Source organism: Akebia trifoliata, chromosome 5, assembly GCF_017979445.1.
Source record: "Akebia trifoliata isolate Shusen 1 chromosome 5, ASM1797944v1, whole genome shotgun sequence".
Classification (NCBI taxonomy): Eukaryota; Viridiplantae; Streptophyta; class Magnoliopsida; order Ranunculales; family Lardizabalaceae; genus Akebia; species Akebia trifoliata.
The window spans coordinates 27,212,210-27,235,945 of NC_141379.1; the positions used below are offsets into that span (position 1 = coordinate 27,212,210).

General features: G+C 32.6%; 1 protein-coding gene across 2 annotated transcripts; it reads right to left on the reverse strand.

Moving 5' to 3' along the window:
* Window positions 1-547: 547 nt before the first annotated feature.
* Window positions 548-9,313, reverse strand: LOC147401880 (leucine-rich repeat receptor protein kinase HPCA1-like). Of its 2 annotated transcripts, XM_086443344.1 has the most exons (19): window positions 9,061-9,313; window positions 8,631-8,751; window positions 8,488-8,559; window positions 8,308-8,382; window positions 8,170-8,241; window positions 7,933-8,094; window positions 7,760-7,834; window positions 7,507-7,578; window positions 7,328-7,399; window positions 7,171-7,239; window positions 6,911-6,985; window positions 6,750-6,821; window positions 5,603-5,737; window positions 4,186-4,670; window positions 3,938-4,099; window positions 3,103-3,236; window positions 1,773-1,992; window positions 1,339-1,574; window positions 548-1,230 (listed from the first exon to the last, which is right to left on the reverse strand). In XM_086443344.1, exons 1-19 carry the CDS (start codon window positions 9,191-9,193, stop codon window positions 763-765), a joined length of 2,910 nt encoding a protein of 969 aa, XP_086299470.1. In that variant the 5' UTR covers window positions 9,194-9,313; the 3' UTR covers window positions 548-762. The 2 variants fall into 2 exon arrangements, with proteins under 2 accessions (XP_086299470.1, XP_086299471.1); XM_086443345.1 differs by lacking the exons at window positions 7,171-7,239; window positions 7,328-7,399.
* Between the last annotated feature and the right edge of the window lie 14,423 nt (window positions 9,314-23,736).

Consider the following 23,736-nt stretch of genomic DNA (forward strand, 5'->3'; position numbering starts at 1 on the left):
GGTTCTGTGCACATCTCCACGTCAGGAAAGTGTGAAATGACATCAATCTTGAGGTCACTCCAGCACGATTCAAAATATGATCGTATCGAGGTTGCAAGGGGAAAAGTATTATTATGGTCATTTGGGCAACAAAAGTATTATTATGATATTTTTTCATCCTTCTCAAACAAGTAACATAATAGATTAAACTCTTACGTTTGCCTAGAAGAGATTTGAACTAATAATCATATATGAGGTGTTGGGGGGCTATTTTGTATCTTTACATGTAATGCTAGCCCAAGGTTTAAAATCTCGTCACTAGGAAATGTTGAGGAGAAAATTCGAGACTGTCTTGATAGAAACATTTTGAGGCTGTCAATGATTTGTTCTAGTGAGTAGAAACCGAAATATCTCAGCCAAAACAGTATGAAACTCTAAACCATAGCACTGCCTAGTAACCAACTCTCAAAATGTATATAATTTTTCGCAAATAAATTTTTTAATGAAGATGAATAAATTAATCTTTTACATAAATATTTTCAAAAATGTATCTAAATACCCAAATTTGCAAAGATTTATGTCCCTTTTCAATACCCTACCTTTTATTATTTATTCACACAAGCCAAGAAGCCCTGCTAATTAGATTAATTTCTAGCTATGAAAAATATGGTGCATGCATCTCAAATGCTCAAGCCAATACCCATATGTCCATAACCCAAACAAACCAACATATCCAATTGCAACCATACTCAATATTAACAGGAAAACTAACAACTATACTCACTATGACTCTTCTATGGAAGGTGTGTACTTAACACTATGATCAAAGGCTTCACAACTATAAGGATGGCTAGAACTCTTACTAGTTCCTTCATAACTTGCTGAAGACGATGCAGATTCGGCATTTGGATTCAAACCTGCCAGCTTCATTATGTTCTCAATCTCTTTCATAACCTCACCCATCGTAGGTCGATTGGCTCCAATATCCTCCACACAACTCATTGCCAAATTCACAAACCGCTCGAATCCTCCAAGGGCAGTGCCCAACCCAATGACTGGGTCAAGAAGCTCATGAAGACCGTATAGATCCTTTGTCTTATCCATTGCTACCGTTACCTCTCTCACAATGTATTTCCCTCGTTCTATCGGCTTTTTTGCAGTTATCAGCTCCAACATTAGCACTCCAAAGCTGTAGACATCACTCTTCTCAGTTAACTGTTGGGTCATGTAATATTCAGGATCCAAGTAGCCCTGCATCAAAATTAAGAATATTGAATCTCAATCAAAACTTCATATTTTCTTATAAAAGGAGCCCTTTTTCAAAAAAAAGTTTGGAGCTTTGATGGATTTAATACTCACCATTGTCCCTTTGACTTGAGTGGTAACATGATCTTTTTCATAGTCTCCCAGGACCTTGGAGAGACCAAAATCAGCAACTTTTGCATTTAAGCAATCATCCAAGAGGATGTTGTTTGACTTGATGTCCCTATGTATTATGGGGGGGTTTGCAAGCTCATGTAAATAGACCAGACCTCTAGCTGAACCTAGAGCTATTTGAAGTCTCCTTTTCCAATCTAACGGTATTCCAGACTTCCCTGCACAATCATTTTAAACTTCTGATTAAAAAAAATTGTTCGCAATGAGCTTGTTATGCAAGTTTAGATTTTTCAAAAATACCTAATAACATTTATTATTTTGTCTTTCAGTGCAAAAGCCGAGTATCACTGTACAATGGCACTTTTGTAAATTATATATATGCACAAATGTGTGTACAAACATATGGAATATAGTACCTGTAAGGCTGTCCTTTAGACTACCATTCGGAACGTATTCATAGATCAACATTTGTTCACCTTGTTCAAAACAAAATCCCACAAGGCTGACAAGGTTCTTATGATGAACCCTAGATAGAAGCTCGATCTCGTTTTTGAACTCTAGACCACCTTGCATGGATCTAAGCTGAGCTCTTTTAACGGCAATTAGTTGTCCATTTGGAAGAATTCCTTTATATACCTGTACACGCATCATCAAATTCCATGAACAATTCATACTCGAAACAAGAATGATGAAATTTACATTAACCTCAACACAATTCCACAAAATATATTAAAAAGATCTTTTAATTTCTATAGGGACTAAAATAATGAAACATTAAAAGAGTAGTTCCATTTACACAAAATATTCTAATTCGGGCACTTGAAATTGTCTAGAAATTAATTGATAATTATGATTAGTGTATGGAAATTAATAGTAAATGATATATGTAATGAGAGGAATCTGGTACTTCATAACATATAGGAAGCCGTTTGGTAACATCTAAAAATGGGGCCTATAATCATTTATTAGCCAAAAAATCATTTTTGAGTCTGGAAAAGACGTTTGGGAGTATTCTAGACATTCGACGGCATGTTGATTGGTGCAAAAAATAGGACAAAGTTTGACTTGTTCAAGTCATTGTTAAGCAAAGAATAGACATGGAGTAAATAGGTGTTGCAAAAAAGGGTCCGTAGTATGGAAATTCATAGAGATAAAAGGATTGGTTTGAAACAAAGCTTCGATCCGCTTTGCATTGTAATAATCAGTGTCATTTATTTAGCCAAACATCAAATGTATCATGCCAGGAACAAAACATATTGATGTTAAGGTACCACAAGATACGGAAGTTTATTTCATCGAGTAAAATACTTCCCCAAAAGATTCTTATTAAGGATGATACAATTGATACGTTCAGTTTTGCTTGGACTTGTGATCAATCTCACTAAATGTTGTAGATTGATGGTGCACCATAGATAACAAGGGGGGTGTGCAAGTGCGTATCTTAACGAGGTACAAGGCTGAAGGCATTTGTGGCATCGTCTTCAAGGTACCTCAATATATGAAGTTCAAACCAAGATGGAGATTGTTGTATCAAATGCACGCTATTGATCTTATTTTAGTGAAGCAAAATAGTTGTTTATAAATCCCAAAGGATGGATTTCATGTTTTTAATAATTGGGATCAATCGATACTTCCAAAGTTCTAATTTTCAAAAAAACTATATTACTTCGTATACTGATTCATTGAAGTATATTTTCATTTCAGAATACTCGAAATATAAGCCAAAATCGAAATTTAAATCCTTGCCTTTCCATAACCTCCGGATCCAATTTCATTGGCCTCTGAGAAATTGTTGGTGCATTTATTAAGTTCATCAAAAGAGAACCATCTCGCTCCTTTTAACTGAGGAACACTCCCACTACTAGTCTGATCCCAAGAGACTGCATTGCAATAGAGAAAGAAAACAAAATAATACATTAAAATTTCACATGATTTTTGAGAAAAATTTGGTGATCATTTTTTTTTTCTTATTCTCCTTGAAAATTACCTAACCCATTTCTTCTCCCCCAATGATCTCTTCATTCGTTTATATTTGACTAACGTCCAATGCTTCATCGAGATATTGGCAAACTCCAATACTTTTCTTTTTCAATAACACCCTTAGTTTTTTCTTGTTTTATTGATAAATAAAGAGTAATGATAATCTCACACCCCCAGGTGGCATACTAAAAATACTCTCTTGACGTGGGATGTACAATAACCATAGATTTTCTTTCATCAGGATACACAATTGCACATCCCCATAAATCTGTGCAATTGTGTATCCCGAAGCGTAAAGTCTATGGTTCTAGCACAGGCCACGTCAGGAGAGTATTTTGAGTATGCCACATGGGGAAATAAATAAATGTTAGAATAGTTTAGATTTTTGTAGATTAAATGTTTTTCTATTTTCAAAAAGATAAGGGTATTTTTGAAAAATTAAAGACCAAAATACTAGTACCTTTTTCTTTCTCTTAGTTTTTTCATCTTATTTGGTGTGCAAACTATGATTTCATCCTTTGGTGTGCCAATAGAATTTCTATAAAATAAAATAAAAAACTTTGTTTAAATTAAAAGTTAAAAATTAAAAATTGTATCTTACCAAATGGCTTGCCCTGTACTGCAACACTTTTTGTTCTTCTCTTTCGATGAAAAACGTAAACTCCCACACAGATTAGTACCACAACAAGAGCAAATCCACCAGCACCAGCTGCTCCAATTATAATCCCTAGACCCACTGACTTCTTTGGTTTCACAGAAGTTTCTAAATAACAAACACAGAGTTTATTAAGTGAGATTTCTAATTATCAAAAGTTATAATGATTTTAAAGAAGTAAGATTTCCAATTACCTGCAAACTTCCCATAATCTGAACCCAAGAAAAAGAATGGCCCAAAAAATTTAGGGGGTGTAAAGGTTTTATTACTGAGCATAAACCCAATCTTTGAAACATCAGATCGATCAAAACTTTCTTTGCTAGATGGAAAGATAGACAGATTCAATTGAAGGTAATTATCTAAATCCTTTGTTGGGTTACTTAGAGAAACTGAATCTACTGGAAGTTTGTAGGTTTGAAATGAAAACATGAGTGAATTTTCAAGAGTAACATAGTAGGAGGAGTTTCCCAAGTTTGAGAATGAAGGAGCTCTGAAGAATAAGGTACCCATGTATGGGTATGAACATTTACAATTGGGGCTCTGTTTTTTATCTGGAGAACATAGAATGGGCACACAGTTTGTTCTGCTGGTCTCATATGGAGGAGGAGTTGATCGTTGTTCAAGAGTACAGTATTTGTGTGTCACTGTTGATTCTTCACAAACTGGATTGTCCACAAGTCTGCCAAACAATACAAAATGAAAAATGTTACGTCCTCAAAGATATATGAGCTTAATTTTCGCACCACTAAGTGGTTCGGTTTGTACCATTTGGTATCAGAGTCGGTATCACTTTCTGGGTTTAAATCTTAATAGGAGCAACTTGGAAAAGGGCTACTTACTACTTAGGAAATCTAAAAAGAAGGGTACCAGAATGAAAACAGCCATGAAGTGGGCATTGAAAGTGTTAGCTGTGGGCCCAAAAAGAAGGGTACCAAAATGAAAGTTGTCAAATATATCGGCTGTAGAGCATGCTGGTATGATATGACCCCAAAGACATGAAGACTTAAGACTTTCTACACCATTAGTTCCTATCATAGGTTTTTGTTAAAACAAGTGCCTTAAGGGTACGCATTAAAGTGCATTAAATACATATTGGGAATTCATTTGCATACCAAAATTGCTCTCAAATTTTATATTACCAAAAGTAGCCCCAAATGCTTATTCCCAAAGTGTATTTAATGTACTTTTACTTGTGTCCATTAACAAAACCCTATACAATATGGTATCAGTGTCAGCACCACATTGTGGTTCAATCCTTAGAAGGAGCGACTTGGGGAAAGGGCTACTTGAGAGCCCAAAAAGAAGGGTGTAAAAATAAAAACAACCACAAAATCGGCATTGTTCGGTGCATTAGTGCCTAAAAGAAGGGTATCAGAGTGAAAAGCTTCCACAAAAGTCTATTGTGGACCGTGGTGATGTGTTACTACTGCAAAGATAAATGGGCCTAACTTTCCGCACCATTGAAACCTAGGTATTCTTTGTGTATGTATCAAAAGAAAAATAAAAGGGTGAGAGAGTTGCACTCACCATGAATGAGGATGATGAATTTTTTTTTTTTTTTTAATGTACTATCTATTGTGGAAAATAAAAATGGTGAGAAGAGTGGCTTACATTAACCAATTAGGGTCATCTCCTTTTTGCTTGACCTCTGTGATCGCATTATTCTGCAAATCAATGACCTGCAGTTGTTTGCTATAGTCAATACCAATGTCCAAGGTGCCGTTTAAATCGTTGTGCCTTAAATTCCTGCCATCACATTTTCAAATTATCAGCTTCCAAACATTTATCTATGTATTATGAGGATACATATAGTTCATTTCAATAGATTTGCAATTTCTTCTTTTTTTCCTTGTATGGTAATTATAGCAACCAAGCTCAGATTCGGAAATTATGCAATGGGTTTCAGTTCAGTTTAATTTGGACAAATCAGGAAAAAAAAATTCGCAAAAATTTTGGGGATTGTACAAATGATGTTTTTGAGTTTCTTCCAAAGAACCCATCGTCTTCGATGTCCCTTAAAAGACCTATCTTGTTCTTTTCCTTTTTTTGATAGGTATAAGATTAGTGGTTTGTAAATGAAATTGGGTTCAAGGCAGTTTGAACCTAGGACTTGGGAACCACACTCCACACGTGTTACCACTTAACTTAGTTAGCACTTCACGAAGGCTTGTTCTTGTGATTTGAAGGTTGAAGAAGAAAGAACCTTGAGGTTGAAGGGTAAAAAACCCCAAATCTTTTCCTTCTTGTTATTGTTGTTGTTGTAGTATCCCAATGGTGTAGTTATATACTTTTATTAGTATAGACAAGAGAAGGGAAACCATTCCTTGCATCCAACTCCAAGAGGACTATCTAAACAAGAACTTATAAAACAACATTATGCCAAAAAAAACTAGATAGTGCCACAAATAATCTTGCCCGATACAAAGATGAAGTCTTCAAAATGCATAAAGTCTTTGAGGATAGACACAATCAAATGTAGACCGAGGCTTTAATCTTCTCGACAACCAAAATGAGCATTCGTACCTTATCCTCAAAAATACAATTGTAGCCATCTTTCCAAATAACCAAACAAATTGCATACCCTGAAATCTTCAAAGGATATGACAGAGGTTGCTAAAAGCCTCGTAAAATATCTGGCACATGTTTCAACTTGTGCCAAAGATCACGGAAAATCTAGCCCATAACATGTAATAACATATGCATTGCACTTAGATTCATTTGTGAAGTATTTCATGTTATTTTGAGAGTCGGCAAATACACTGTTTGTAATTGAGGGAAACTGAACAGCTGCTGTGGTACTTCTCCTTGAAGATGTGTGTCTTCCATGGCCCTGCATGACAAGATTTGTAACTTCAGGAAAACAGATTGAAATCTTCTTCTTTGTAAGAGATATTGAGAGATGTAGAGGGAGAGAGATACAATGTGCTCAAGGACTGTATGGTTGAAAACCATGGGGGAACATCTGATGTATCAAAACTATTATTGCTCATGTCCCTGCAAGACACAAATAATGTTGAGTTGGTGATGAAGAACAACATTACTTAGAAGCTATTCGATAAAAACTTAAGATAATACAATTCTCTCTCAGAAATAGAATTTGGGTTAGGAAAGAATCTTCTTTTCTTCCACTCTTGTAATCTATTTATCTTCGTATAATTTGTAAAGTTGTTCATACTTACACGTAGTTGAGGAGGTCCATGCCTCTTAGATCAGGTATGGAACCTGTGAGTTTATTGTGGGACAATTGCCTGAAAATGGAAAACCAACCATCTTTTTTTCAATCTTCTTCCCTCAAAAAAGTCTTAAAAACTAAGGTAGTAAGTTTTATGTGTTCACAGCTCAGTGACTCTCGTAAGGCTGTTGAGGTTTGAAGGGACACTGCCACTTAAGAAATTCCTATCGAGTCGTCTGTTTCAATGATAAAACAATCAATAAAGAAATTTCATATATAATTTACAAGCAGAAGATTCTGATTATATACATTTTTTAGTCAATTAGGTGGTAGAGATGCTCACACAACTTCCAAAGTCTTCACAAGTCCTAGAGTAGAAGGGATGCTCCCATCAAGATTATTCGCTTCAAATAAACTTCATTGAAAAAAAAAATTGAATGAGAAACATTGAAATTCTGAAAAATAACAAACAATAATATTGCAATAATTAAATTAAAAAGTAATGACAAAAAGAATTGGTAACGAAAAAGAGTAGCACATCCAATCACATTAAAAACAAACAACTGGATCTGGCAAGACATTTCAAAGTAACTTACACATGTATGAGAGTCATGTTTGAGCTGAAAAGTTCAAGTGGGATGGGACCAGAGAGTAGATTCTTTCCGAAATGACTGTCAATAACGAACCAAAAATGGAAATCAGTAATTATCATCAACAAAAACTAATAAGAGAAATAATTGATTCCGAACAAAGAAGGCTTAATACATACAAGTGCTTGGTGTTGACTAACAAATCCAGACCAGGAATATTCCCACGAGAGACAGGAATGGTTCCAGTAAGCTTGTTGTCTGCAATATCCAACCAAAAAAGAGTAGATAGCTTACCTATGGAAGGAGGTATATTTCCACTAAAGCTATTAGAATTTAGAGATCTGCATGGAATCACAATATGTAGGTTCAGAACAATATACCAAGAAAAAAACTAGTCCTAAAGTTGAAAGTCTTACAAAAATATAAGTCGTGGTAGAGAGCCTATCGAGTCTGGGATTGGACCAGAGAAACCACAACCAACCAAGATTCTGAAATGCAAAGAAAACTAGTTAGAACTATTAAAGGATTTGAAGTAAACATAAGAATTTTCTCACAAGGTTGACAGGTTCTTTAAACTCCCAATTGCTTGCGGAATAGGACCCGTAAGACCCTTGTTGTAAGATAGATCCCTACATGGAACAATCGGTAATCAGATATGAATCTATTCGGAAAAATGAAAATAGAATTAGTCTTCTATTACGGGGAAGAAAGTGAACTACAAAGAGAAGACATACAGGACTTGTAACTCAGACAAAGTCTGAATATCTCCAGACAGCTGACCTTTCAGTCCCATAGTCGATAATTGTCTGAGATGAAATTGATTTGGGTAAGAATTTCAAGTATTTGAAATGGAAGATTAAATATAACAAGCACTTACATGTAGGTAACACGTGATTCGTTGCAGCGGATTCCCACCCATTCATCACCACAAGGATCTGAGCCCACCCAATTTGGTGGAGCGTTCTCCCATACATCCTTCAAGCCCAGTAGAGCAGCAACTACACAAGGAGAAGCAAAACAGTGTACACTATAAGCCTAGTCACATAAAACTGAATTGGATCAATCGAAACCAAGTATGGATCACTGATTAGATCTTAAGATAAATGCCCATGGGATGCTCTTCGGAGTCAAGAGTCCGATTCAGCAAAATGACTGGCATAACAATGACTTATACCTAATGAAATTGGCAAGTTTTTCTTTGTGTCAAATGTGTTCTCAACAGTATACGAAGTATGATCAAATAACACAAAACACACCATATTTGATTTCTCTAACGACAAACTAGAGATGACAATGATACTACATACAATCTGACATGTCAGTCACCGCCATTACAGCCGAGAGTTGGAGCATAAGAGCAAGCAGTGAGACCTGGATTGTTCGGTCCATTGGTCGAATAAACATCCTGAAAATTACTGTTTTGGACATGAATTCTTCCATGAGAGTTCTCAAAATCAAGGATAAAGTATCTGGGATACCTAGAAGTTTCTAATTATATTGGATGGAAGAAGTTGTCCCTCTCCATCATATGTTTCTAAGCATTGTTAACCATATGATCCAATAATTTTCTCCAAGAACGAACAAAATATGACTGACTTAGTCTGAGATGCTGATGTTTTGTTTTGTTTGCTTGAATTGAAGTCTCCACAAAAGACTCAATGGTTTGAAAAGTAAAGAATTTGACACTTGTTTGTTGCAAAACCACACATAAAATTTTTTTACGTAGAGGGATAATTTTATCCAATTTTGTAAATATTTTAAAATCAAATATGATTACGTAATATTTCAAAAGTTTTATCCGTCTATGTAAAACATCCTATAATGGTGAAAATACGGAAACAAATAAAACTGTTAATGTGTATGTTATATAAGCCTTGGTTCCGGCCGTGGCTCATCCTGTCCCCCTAGTTGGACGTAAGTTTGAATCAGCTAATTTTTTGTCCCCCTAGCTAAAATGATTATTTGATGTACTATCTCATTAGTTATGTTCACAGTAACCCTTTCTATCAACCTATATTCAACTCAAGGGCATAAACATAAATTGATCAAATGATCTGCACAATGACTATACACCGATAATTATTTTTGGAAGAATTAAAATTACGAAACAGAGTATACAATTCAAAAAAACTAATAAATTGGTTTCATTGATATTTGGTAAAAGACATAATTATTTTTACAAAATGTATTTCTTCTAACTTAACCCATTTTATTTATTTACTTCTTACCACATCTACCCTTATCGCAATCAATTAATTACCTGGCCTGTACTTAAGCATTTACCGCCCATCTTAAATTAAAAAATAAATGTTGAGAGATTGGACCGTCAATAGCAGCCACTCCACATGGTTAGAACTTGACCCACACCACCTCGCAACCCACAGCCCACTTGTTTTGGTTTGTTGTATTAATTGAGATGTTTTACACGTACCTTCATCTTCATTTAATTGAGGACAGAAAAGGACCCAATACCCAATACATCCAACTATAGTAGAATTGACTGACTCTTAAATGGTGCAGTATATATCCTTATTGGGAAGGCTACATATTACCTAACCAGTGGGTCCTCATCTACATTGGCCCTTGTCCCCCCATTCCAAAAAGGAGCCCAAACTCTCTTAGTATACATCAAAGTCTAATCCTCATTCCTTACCTCATTTTATAAAAGTTTGATTTTTTAAAAGAAAAATGTTAAATTGACTTCCTACGACACTACGTTCAACGCTATGCTGACGTGGTGGTGTGCAAAGAACCATCGATGCTTTTCACTCATAATGCATTCAACATTGCATTGACCTGGAGGTGGCAAGGAAGTATAGATGCTTTCTACGAGATACGAGTGAAAAGCATCTATGTTTCCGTGCACACCATCTTGTTTGCACAGTGTTGAACACTGTGTTGTAAGAAGTCAGTATAGAACGTTTCTTTTATAAAAATCTGTTTGAAGTATATTTATTATTTTGCCTTATAGGTACAAAATAGGTAAGGATGTCTGTTTTTTTTTTTTTTTTTGAGGGGAATATCCGGACCAATAGGACGGACTAGTAGGAGCAAGGCAACTTGCCTCTTAGAGAAGCATTTCTCGTCAAAATCCCTTGGGTACATGCATTTCCGCATATACCAGAAAAGCCAGGATAAATCCTCATAGGTGGCCAATTAGGGGGCTTGACTCAAGACTTTTCCCTTTTTGAAGGGAGGCTTTAGCCATTATGGCCAACACTTATCAATTAAGAAAATAGGGTGTCTTGATCATAATTAGCAATTTTGGTGTAAGGCAAAAAATTGTTATAAGATTAATTCGAGTATGATTTGAAATATACATTTAGTAGTTTGTTTAAAAATTCGGTAAAAAATTCAATGAACATCAAAAATGCGATATGAGAATGGTTCGGGTATAATTCGACTTTAATACTCTAGAAAACTTACATAAATTTGTGTATATGTATATATTAAAATTTTCATAATACTCATATCCAAATATTTAGAAAATTTTCTTATTTTTTTAAGATTTATTATTTTTATATCATATTTTTCAAAATCACCATCAATACCCTTGGATAAAACACTCAAGTCTTACTACAAATCAATAACACTTAGATACCTTTACGAGTTTTCCATTTTAATATTTATTCTAAAATAACATACATATATAGAAAAAAAAAATTTAACTAATATATTCTTTTGATTAAGCATACTATTAACACAAATCTTCATGATGTACATATTATATGACTAAATTGAGTTACCAAGACTCATGTTCAAAAAATCCGAGAGGAGTGAAAAATGTAAAAAGAGTAAAAAAAACTAATTGTTGATTGATAATCATGAGATCTGATAACAAACAATGATCAGTGATTGTGTATTGATGAAATTTTTAAGTGCAAAGAATATTCTCCTATGATATCGAGATAGATTTTTTTATTATTAAAATATGAATTAATTTGTATATTTAACCCTTTTTGTATAAAGTATTTTTGATATGTGATCGATGATTTGTAGGTATGAAAGTGAACAAATATTTAAAATAAACTTGATGAGTAAGATTAATTCCACAGAGACAATAGTGATTCAATGTTTCCTTCCATTTGAAACTAAAATAGAATTTGAAAACAGATTTGAAAATTTACAGATAAGTGTAGAATAGAACTGAAATAGAAATTAAAACTAAAACAATATAAAAGAGTAGAGAGATCAATTTAACCTTCGCAAGCCCACTTAATAGTCTAAACAATCCTAATTCGATCTCAATCCACGCAACAAATCATTGTTCGTAGATCGAAATATAAATCGGTTAATGTGATTGAAAATAAATCCAATGGTAAAGGTGATTAGTGAATTAAGATGGTATGCTCGGATTCATATCTCAAGTGTCATTGAGCATGATCAAGCTTGATCTTATCTAAGCATAGATTATCAAAATGAGTACAATTGATATAAATCAGATAATTTGAACTTAATAACTTCTCACAAGCACAATTAAAACAGTTAGAAGGAATTCTTTAAACAAATCAAAATAAACTCACTCTGGCATCATCGACCTCTCTATGGAGAGTCTAGCCAATCATCGTGAGAACAAAATTATAGCAAAAGTAAAATGTAAAAAACATGGTAGAAAAGAGAATGAGAAAAGTCTTTGTTGCAATTTGATTCCCTCTTGATGATTCTTCAATGGAGCTACAAAGAAGTTTAAAGAACAAAGATAAAAGAAAAACACTCTTGAGATCTCATTTCTACAAAAATTATTTCTCTCAAAGGAAAAGAAACTAGAAAATTATAAAGAAATAGCAAGAATAAGAGGGATTAGAGGGCTCAAGAGCCCCTTTCTCTAGAGATTGATGCTCTATTTATAAAGAAAAATGTGTGTAGAAGAGTCCAAAAATAGCCTCCACTTTTCTTTGCACAAGAAAACAAAAAAGGAGAACATGAGTTAAGGATTAGGGCATTCCAAAGTGAGTCCAAATGTTTTTGCCTTGAGATTTGGACTCCAAAATGCTGATTTTCGAGAGACATGGAGGGTTTTGGCTCCGAAATTTGATTGGATGCTCCTTTTTTACTTGTTCATTATAACAAAAATTGTTATAATAATGTTTGCCTTCGAATTTTGTCCTTTTTACCTGCAAATATTAACAAATGCCATTAGCTAATTGATTTTGGCATATTTGTGCAATTTGTGTTTATTTGGGAAAAATTACCAGTCTAATGTGAATAATTCTTGTACAATTAAGGTCCCATAATAGACTTTATAAGACCTGATCACACCACCCAAACCTCAATTTTGCTAATCCCGAGCAAAAGCTAAATTTAACCAACATCTCTTTCGTGAGGTTCCCGACAACATTTAGCATATGCAGTAAGCCCTTAACCCTAGTGGATGAGTTTGACTCGTGAGGATTTGTAGAGAATATACCCACAAAATTTCAACACTTTATCAAAATCAAAATCAAAGTATGTAAGGCGAACATAACGATATTTCATAAATCAGTCAAATGTCATTTACGTTTGAACAAATTTCTAAGTTTTTATTCCTCAATTTAGAAAATTCCAAAATTAACTTGAGTGCCTATGTGATTTTTTAATTTTTTCTTTTTAAAAGTAACATCTTTTTAGGAATAAGATTTCACCTCTTAACTGCTAAGAATGGCCGGTTCTACCTAAGTTCTAACTCGAAACTAAATATCCTGTCTAGGATTGTGAGAGGTGTGGATGTTCACTTTAATACCTCTAAGGGACTTTATCTGTGATATTCCACTTTACTCACGTTTTTACCATTGACGAATTTTACCTTACTGCATTATTTGGTTTCATTAGACTTTTTTTTTTCATTATTGCAGTTCTAACCATCTTTGACATCTTTCTCGTATTTTTTTACTTTTTATTTTTTAATTTTTTTTTCACGTTTCACTATTTTTTGACATTCTTTTTCAAAAAACAGGTAGCTCTTTCCAACGTACCCACTCTAATCATATGATTGCTGTCCAAATCATACTAACCCCAGTTCTATTTTTCTTTTAACCAACCAACCAAAGGACAAAGAAGTCATAGTTCACTAGACTAGGTTTCCCCTAACACTCTAGACAGAGAAAAAGGTCAACTCTTGTTCTATAAAATCTTTTTTTTTCAAGTACTTAATCAGAAATGAAATTTTCAAAGTAATCTTTCATGACTTTCTTAATGAGGAATAATCAAAAGGAACTTATGATCAAAAGTTAGGACATGAGCATGAGATTTGAAATTCATATGTAAGAAAATACATACAAAGATTTTAAAGAAACTATTTCCAAAGTGTTGTACAATTTTTATTAAATTTGAAAATAAATTAACAATGAAATTGTGAGCTAACCTAATACCCCCAAACCTAAATAAAATATTTTCCTCAATATACAAACAGTAAGAAAAAAGAGAAAAATATTAGATCACACCTGAAACGGATTGGGCATTAATATGCAAAATCTTGTTACAACTGATCTGAAAAGACTGAAAAGATTGAAAGTTGTAACAAATATAATTTTCGAAACAGTTTTGCATAAATGAAATCCTACCTAAGATTGAAAAACAACCAAAAAACATCCTAATCTAAAAATTAACCCATCCTAATATGAATTCTAGCTTTCAGTAGCCTGTGTCTTCTTCTCCTCAATATAGGCCAACATCTGGCTCTATTACTTAATCAATAATTGCTGACCAGGCTGCAGTCCTAGTAGCGTTGATTGATTAGTTTGGTTGGGAGTGGACTTGAAGAGGAAGAAAATGAGAAAAAGATTAAGGTTGGAGGTTTTTTTTATGAGAATTTTTTTTTCCTAACTACACTACTTATTAAAATAAAAGCACATGAGTTGCCTCCCAAACAGCGTTAAGTTTAACGTCTTTAGCCGAACCTAACAAAAAGTTTCATTTTTAAAAATTTTTCTAACATCTAATTTGACAGACACAACGATCGACTTCCCACCCCAAATGATAGGCAAATAGATTTTGATCATCGTTGGGACATGAAAATGATTTTTGAAATTAATCAACATCCATCGTTTATCATCAATTCTTAGTTTTATCACCTTTTCGAAATAATTCTCAACCATCATATTTCCTAAGAGAATGGAAGTTGTAAGACAGATAGGATCTTTATAATCTTGTGAAAGGATAAGCTGGATGGGGTACGAGGTTAGATCAATAGTGGTCAGAATTGGTGTGACTTACAAATTAGAGTTCATCTTTGGTTATTCCTAAACAATAGTTTCCTCTGATGGTGGATTAGTTTCCTTAGCCAAATACATACAATTGGTCAGCTCATTGGGAATTTGAAACATTGGTCGGTACTCGGGGGTTATCTCATTTGAAAATTGACCATTATCTCTTTCTTCTAAGGGCACAACAAGCTAACCTAATTGGACTTTCATCATTGCTTCTGTTGGAATTGTAACCTCATTGGTTTGAATTTGAACTTCAATTGAGACGGGGTTATCAATTATTGATGGACAATCATCAAAATCTTCAAAAAAGTAGAATTAGTCACGAAGGTTATTTTGAAAGAATAGTGGATTTTCTAATATGGTGATATCTTCATTTTCTAATTTATTAAAAAAAATTTCTTCTAAAAATAGCACTAGGTGACTCAATTGAGTTTCTATATTGGTTAAGGCTTGACCCATGTCTTGTTGTTGTTAATGGAGCTGTTATTGTTGGATGAACTGTTGTTGTTGATTTAACAACTCAGTTATCAAGGACTCTAATGTTGAAGTTGGAGAAGAGGACAAAATGAGTCATTGAATGTTGACTCTGGCTCTACAGCTCTATATTCGAAGAAATGTTGAGAATCATAGGATTGTTGGGGAATTATGATTGGATTCATCATCGAGGTGTCGTGCATATATAAATCCTCATGATTACCAAAATGACTTTTCTGAGTGAACTCGTTCTGACACGGTATGGTATCCGAGGAAAATCAATTATCTACGTGGTATGGTTGGTCAAACGAATTAGGTGTCGGCATCTAATAAGAATTTTGAGAATGATGCATATTGGCATGCGTAGCACGAAGTATAGGCAGACTTGAACAATGCTTGGGAGAATGATCGTAATTATCACATAGGATGCACGGGATCCATGATTATCTCCTAAACTCCATGACGATGTAAATTTGCTTGGGTATCTATATCTAACCTAACATACACTATTGATTTGCACATAAGAGAGGAAGGAATTCACACATGATTATTGGGTTCCTAAGACTAAACAGTTCCTAACTGGTTCAAATGAACAATCTAAGCCTCTAACCCAAATCTCTGAAATTGGAAATAGCGAGTTAAATCCCCAATTGAGAGGTGGCGCATGATGCTGAACAAAGGCACTCTTAAGTCACCTTTCATTTAAAATAAACATTGTCTATCCCTCGAATACACGTGATACTATAGGGCAAGATTGCGGTTAGGCACTATTTTCGATCAAGAAGTACAGTTGGTGCAATCTGGATTAGCTTTGCTTAATGAGATCGATGGGACCTAAAGTCAAGTCTAACCAATTTTAATTAATTATGTGACTGTGAATTCAATTTCCTAAAAGGCCAAGATATCAGTGATGAAATCTGATTCTTATCTTATGGTGTCATCCTCGTAAGAGTACCATTATTATTATGTGCAAATCGAGGTGTACAAATTAATCATTCAAAATCAACATAGAAACTCACTAACAAGAGGTGCGTGAGTGGTGCTAAAATTACCTCCCGTTCTAGATGGGGGATGATCAATTTGAGTCGACTCGGGCCACCAACACTAATTTCATTGTACAAACCCGAGGGGCCGAGATAGTTTAAACCCATTGTCGTCCTTCCCTAAAATTATTACAATCTAAGCCTTCTTGGATAATTTTAAAAAATTACAAAAAACCTTATACAAGAGTTTCTAAAATAGAAAAATAAATCTAACTAAAGATTAAAGGAAATTGAAAGAAAAGAAAAAAATGTATATATCCCTATAAGGAGTAGAACAAAAATATTAGCAGAAATGCTAATAGCTATTAGCAAATGCTATTAGCTAATTGATTTTGGCAAATTTGTGCAATTTGTGTTTATTTGGGATAAAGTACCAATCTAATGTGGATAATTCTTGTACAATTAAGGTCCCATAATAGACTTTATGAGACCTGGTTAATCTGTTTAATTCGGGAAAAGAATAAATCGTGAATGATTCGAAAATGTTCAAAAAGTCGTGAATTTTTAATATAAATTGAATTGGACGAAAGTTTTAATCGTTTTGTTTATCATTCAAAAAATTTGGATATAATTCATGAATTATTTGAAGAATTACTAATTATGGTCTTGATAAAATTAACTCTTCATCTTTAAATAAAATACTTTTTTTGAGAAGTGTTGACCATCTCTATTCTTCGAAACACACAAGATTGGGATAAAAATTAAAAAGAGAAATTCATCAACTCATGGACGAAAGATCTCGAAGTTACTATGGGAATACACATTCAATAAAATTTAGCAAATTGCACTTTTTTACTATTGTGGTAATTATATATTTATTTTTAAAATGGTAATATAACAAGGTCAAAATTGGTATTTCACCCAATTAATGTCAAAGTATTTCTATTTTTTTTAAATGCTCTAAATAATAAAAGAACAATGTGAGAAAAGCATTTTGAATGGTTGATCAATGATCTTTAAAATTGTTTAATAAATAGTTTAAATTACAAATATGCCTTTTTGATATGTGTGTTTGCACATGTCACCTTCTCACGCTGGAATCTCATATCGTACTTCTTGACGTGAAAGTGGATAGGAATCATAAATGATTTTCACTCGAGTCATTTTCAGCTTAAGGTCACTTCAGTATGACTTTCAAAAAAATTTATTGTCTATTACAATGATAGAAGGAGGGGACACCAAAATTTGAAATACCAAAAGCACCCTCCTATTTCCAAAACAAATAAAAAAATATAATCTCTGAGTTTTTCGTTCCTTTCATCTACTTAGTATTTAATAAACCCAACTACCAAACTAGTGACCCTTTAGTTGATCATTTAGGTCCATATAACAAAAAAGTAGACTTATTCTTAGGTGTTGTTTGTTAAACTAAAAAAAAATAAGTGCTGAATAGCATTAAGCGCTGAATTTAAGTGTTAAAAAAGTTGTTTGTTTAGATGCGGAATCATGTTTGTTACATATTGCTGGAATTGGTAAATTATCTTTTTTACCCTTATAATCATATAATACATTGTTTGCATGTTTCAAATGCCTATTTCTTATTAAATATAATAAAATATATTATTTTTAATAAAATTAAAATACAATTCATTTTTAAATAATAACTAATACTCAAATTTTCAATTTATAAATAATAATAATTTTTATTTCTAAAAGCTCACAAATTTCAAATAAAAAACAATAATGTCATACAAGTCACCAAAATTTGAAATCAACATTGAAAGAATTTAATTTGGGGTGAATAATTTTCGATGGAAATAAAGGATGTCTAATTATAAAAGCAATCCAAGAATTAATAAGAGCAACCCACACCATAGTCAACTTTTTTTTGTCTTATATGAGTTAAATTTTTTGGTGAGGATGATCTATCACCAAAAATCGGCCCATTCCGAAACTTCTAACCATGTCAAAACAAGTTTTCAAAAAAAAAAAAAAAAATGGACAATTTACGATTCTTGAACTTGTTTTGATGGGGTTAGAAGTTTCGGGATGGGCTGATTTTTGATGAGGATGATCTCCTCATTGTAGAGATCATCCTCACCAAAAATCAACTCATTCCAAGACTTCTAATCCATATAAGACAAAACAATTGGGCCATAGTGTGAGTTTATTAATTTATGGAGTGCTTATATACTTATCTATGAGATATAAGAGGTAATATCTTTTTAAGTATAAGGGCATACTTGTCCATGCTAAAAAAAACAAAGGGTATACTTGTTCATGCTGAAAAAAGCAAAGTACTTACCGCTTAAGCACTTTTTTTCAGCATCAAAATAATGCCGAATTTTTTTCACTTATTTTCAGTAATAAGCGTTGAAAATATAGAGTAAACAAATGCTTTATTTTGACAAAAGTACTGAATTTTTTTTTCTCAGTAATAAGCACGGAAAAAGAGCACAAACAAACACCACCTTATAGCATGAATTCAAAATTGACCATAGTTCAAAAACTTAATTCAAATCAAATGGTCATTCAGTGGAGTCAAATAAAATATATAATTTTTTTTTCTAGGCAAGCAAGGTTTTAGACGAATCCAAGTCGTGGGATCACCACTCGACGTGACTTTTTTATCGACAAATCTATTTATAATGAGTTTATTAAATCGTCGTTGGAGGGATTTGAACCCAAGTCTTTGGTATCATCACCCAAAGACTTTACCAACTGAGTTAACTGGTACCGGCATACTCGCCACATCTTATAAATTTAACTAAATTATATTTTTTATTCTCTAGCCAAAAAAATATTGAATATGGTGGAATAGTTCGGTCAAAAAATTTTGCCAACTCAATTATTTTTCGAGTTGACTTTATCAAGTTGATGTATTTGACTTAACAAGTTAGTTCCAATGATTTTTTTGGGATGATTGACCTTGAAGTCCAATCGAGTCAATTTGATGGATTTTAAAACTATGGTGGAAATAATTCTCCAATTTCTCAAAAATTTGTAAAATTCATCAAACAAGACATCAATTGATTAAATTGGCTAATCGACAAATTAATTGATAATTTATAGATTAATCACTGAATAAGATGATGTGGGAAGAAAACCAAAACATCATATGTATGATTTCCGATTTTTTTTTTCCAGAAATTTTCCCAAAATTTTTCTAGTCCACACGAAGCATTGGTAGAGAAGCACATCCTATTAATGCCAAAAAACATCATATGTATATATATTAAGATTTTCATAGTACTCATCCAAATATTTAGAGAACTCTCCTATGTTTTTAAGATTTATTATTTTTATATCTTATTTTTCAAAATCACCATCAATACCTTTCGTCTTTGAACTCATACTTGGTAAATTAAGAACATATGATACTCTTATGCTTGTATATCAAGTCCCTTCGTTACACTCACCTTAACGGACCTAAAGGAGTCACTAAGGCGTACATAGTTCTGTCTTTCAAAAGTCAGGAAAAGCCACTACCTAGACTGGAAGGAAAAAGGTAGCCACTCTTCCTCACTTTGAACTGGAAGTCTGGAAGTCAAAGTCCCAATCAAGACAGATCGAGACAGATTTCGTATTATGTGATGATCGATGCTTTTGTCGAGTCGAGTAAGATCGTCACCGAACCGCGTGAATTAGAGTGACGATTGGGTGCCATGTCCTTCATTGAAGCGCGCACTTTAGGTTCCAAAATCTTTACGCTAAGGCTCATAGCAAAAAGTTAGACTCGTCGTATGCCAGCTTTTCTCGTATAATTTGTGATAAGCGAATAAGCGAAGTGCGTACCGAATGTTGATCGTGAAACGACTGTAGTAGCCCTTCATAATAGGTTTGAATCGAGTGGGGTCAGGGGGGCCACAGGTTAATACAAATCACTACAAATTAATAACACTTGGATACCTTTACACGTATTCCATTTTAATATTTATTCTAAAATAGCATATATAGAAAAAATTTAACACTAAGAATATACAAGACTCATGTTCAAAAAATTCGAGAGGAGTGAAAGTAACTAATTGTTGATTGATAAACATGAGATTCGAGAATAAACAATGATTAGTGATTGTGTATTGATGAAACTTTTAAGTGCAAAGAATATTATCCTACAATATTGAGATAGATTTTTTTATTATTAAAATATGGGTTAATTTGTGTTTTTAACCCTTTTTGTATAAATTATTTTTAATTTGTTTAATTCAAGAAAAGAATAAATAATGAATGATTCAAAAATGTTCAAAAAGTCTAGACGAAAGTTTTAATTGTTTTGTGCATCATTCGAAAATTTTGGATATAATTCATGAATTATTCAAAGAATTACTAATTATAGTCTTGATCATTGATTTATGACATTTTTATAATATAAAAAAAAATAGCATATGAGCATTAAAATTTCAATTTTCCCCAATAGCGACGCCAAAATTCTGGTGGTACTATCGTTGTTCTTCCCACTAGAGTTAATATTAATCTTACTTTTATCTTACTTGTGGGACAAGTAAGGGATCGAACCCAAGAGAAAGGGAGAATAAAGTTAAGTTAAGAGGATAAAATTTAAATTAACCAAAAGACATTAAAATTGGTTTAATTTTGTATTTTTGAACTTATCAAGAAAATTTAAAGTTACTGGAAAATGAACCAAAGTAAATGAAGTTAAAAGTAAGTAAACTTATGAAATTGAATCACCATTGGAGGTGGATCTACCTAGACTATTTTAATGAGAAACTCCTAGTCTCTAGCCTTTTTATAACTCAATCGTTAATCTCTAGCCTTTTTATAACTCAATCGTTAGGATTTGATGTTAGCTCTTTAGATCAGAAAGTTTAGCAAATGCAATCAAATGCGGGAACATAAACAAAGTAGAATTCCTTGAACTTCCTACTATCAACTATCTACTTTAAGCATACTTTATCTTGATCTAATTTAAGTATAAAATATATATATATATTAAGAATAAGAGGTGCAAGAAATCTTAAAGAGAACTCGTAAGCATTTTAAATAAAAGAAATGCATGAAATTAGAAACAACACAATAACTTACTCTAGGCTTTTCCACTCTCCAATATAGGGGAGCTTAGCCTAATGTCATCGCAAGAGATGGAAGAACTTTTCTTCATTTCATGGACAAACTTACAATTTCTTTTTCTTCTACTTCTTACAAGACTATTTAGCCAAAAAGAAAATAAACAAGAAGATAAAAATACAATAATATAAGAGAAAATTCTAAAAGCTTTAGATTAAAAGAGTCTTGGATGAGAGAACCCAGATAGACTTTCTCTAGAGATTGAGGCTTATTTATAGAGAAAAAGGTGTATAGAAGAGTCTAAAAGTAGCCTCTACTTTTCTTTGCACAAAAGGATAAAATAGGAGAATACAAGTTAAGGATTAGGGCATTCCAAAGTGAGTCCAAATACTTTTGCCTTGAGATTTTAACTCCAAAATGCTGATTTTCTACACAAAAAACACATGTAATCAGATTTATCTAGTAAATGAAATTATTTATGTATAATTAAGCCAAATTATCATCTAATAACATGCAACATGTTGTTTCAAGGCTTATCATAATTATTACCTTAATAAGGAGAAATAGGGACAAAAATGAATATAAATGTCCAAGAAACATGCGTATAATTCAATGTTTCGAGACACTCATCAATAATCACGAGATTCGAGAACAAACAATGATTAGTGATTGTGTATTGATGAAACTTTTAAGTGCAAAGAATATTATCTTAAAATATTGAGATAGATTTTTTTATTATTAAAATATGGGTTAATTTGTGTTTTTAACCCTTTTTGTATAAATTACTTTTAATTTGTTTAATTCGAGAAAAGAGCAAATCATGAATGATTCGAAAATGTCCAAAAAATCTAAACGAAAGTTTAATCATTTTATGCATCATTCGAAAAATTTGGATATAATTCATGAATTATTCGAAGAATTACTAAGTATGGTCTTCATCATTGTGCAATGACATTTTTATAATAAAAAAACAAAAATAGTATATGAGTCATCAAAATTTCACTCTTCCTCTTTAAATAAAATATGTTTTTTGAGAAGAGTTGACCATCTCTATTCTTCGAAACACACAAGATCGGGATAAAAACTAAAAAGAGAAATTCATCAACTCATGGACGAGAGATCTCGAAGTTATTGTGGGAATAAACATTCTATAAAATTTAGCAAATCTCTTTTTTTTTTTTTTTACTATTGTGGTAATTATATATTTATTTTTAAAATGATAAGATAGCAAGGTCAAAATTGGTATTTCGCCCAATTAATGTCAAGGTATTTCTATTTTTTTTTTAAATGCTCTAAATATGCTTGATCAGTGATCTTTAAAACTGTTTAATTAATATTTTAAATTAGAAATATGCCCTTTTGATATGCATGTTTGCACATGCCACTTTCTCATTCTGGAATCTCATATAACACTTTTTGACATGAAAGTGGATAGAAATCATAGATGTTTTTCACTCGAATCATTTTCAACTTAAGGTCACTTCAGCACGACTCTTTCAAATTATTTATTGTCTATTACAATGAGAGAAGGAGGAATAAAGAGGTTGGCACCAAAATTTGAAATATCAAAAATGCCCTCCTATTTCCAAAACAAATAAAAAAATTGAATCTCTGAGTTTTTGTTCTTTCATCTATACTTCGTATTTAATAAACCCAACTACCAAACCAGTGACCCTTTAGTTGATCATTTAGGTCCATATAACAAAAACAGTAGACTCATTCTTATAGCATGAATTCAAAATTGACCATAGTTCAAAAACTCAATTCAAATCAAATGTTCAATCAGTGGAGTCAAATAAAATATATAAATTTTTTTTCTAGGCAAGCAAGGTTTTAGAGAAGTCATGGGATCACCACTCAACATGACTCTTTTTTTTCTAATCAATAAATCTACTTTTAATGAGTTCATTAAATTACCATTGAAGGGATTTGAACCCAGGTCTTTGGTATCATTACCCAAAGACTTTACCAACTGAGTTAGCTAGTACCTGAATACTGTGACACATCTTATAAATTTAACTAAATTATATTTTGTATTCTCTAGCCAAAAAATTATTGAATATGGTGGAATAGCTCGGTCAAAATTTTTACCAACTCAATTATTTTTTGAGTTAACGTTATCAAGTTGATGTATTTGACTTAGCAAGTTAGTTCCATTGATTTTTTTTGGGATGATTAACCTTGAAGTCCAATCAAGTCAATTTGATGGATTTTAAAACTATGGTGGGTAATCCCATAGCAAAATAATTCTCAGATTTTCTCAAAAATTGGTAAAATTCGTCAAACAAGACATCAATTGTTTAAATTGGCTAATTGA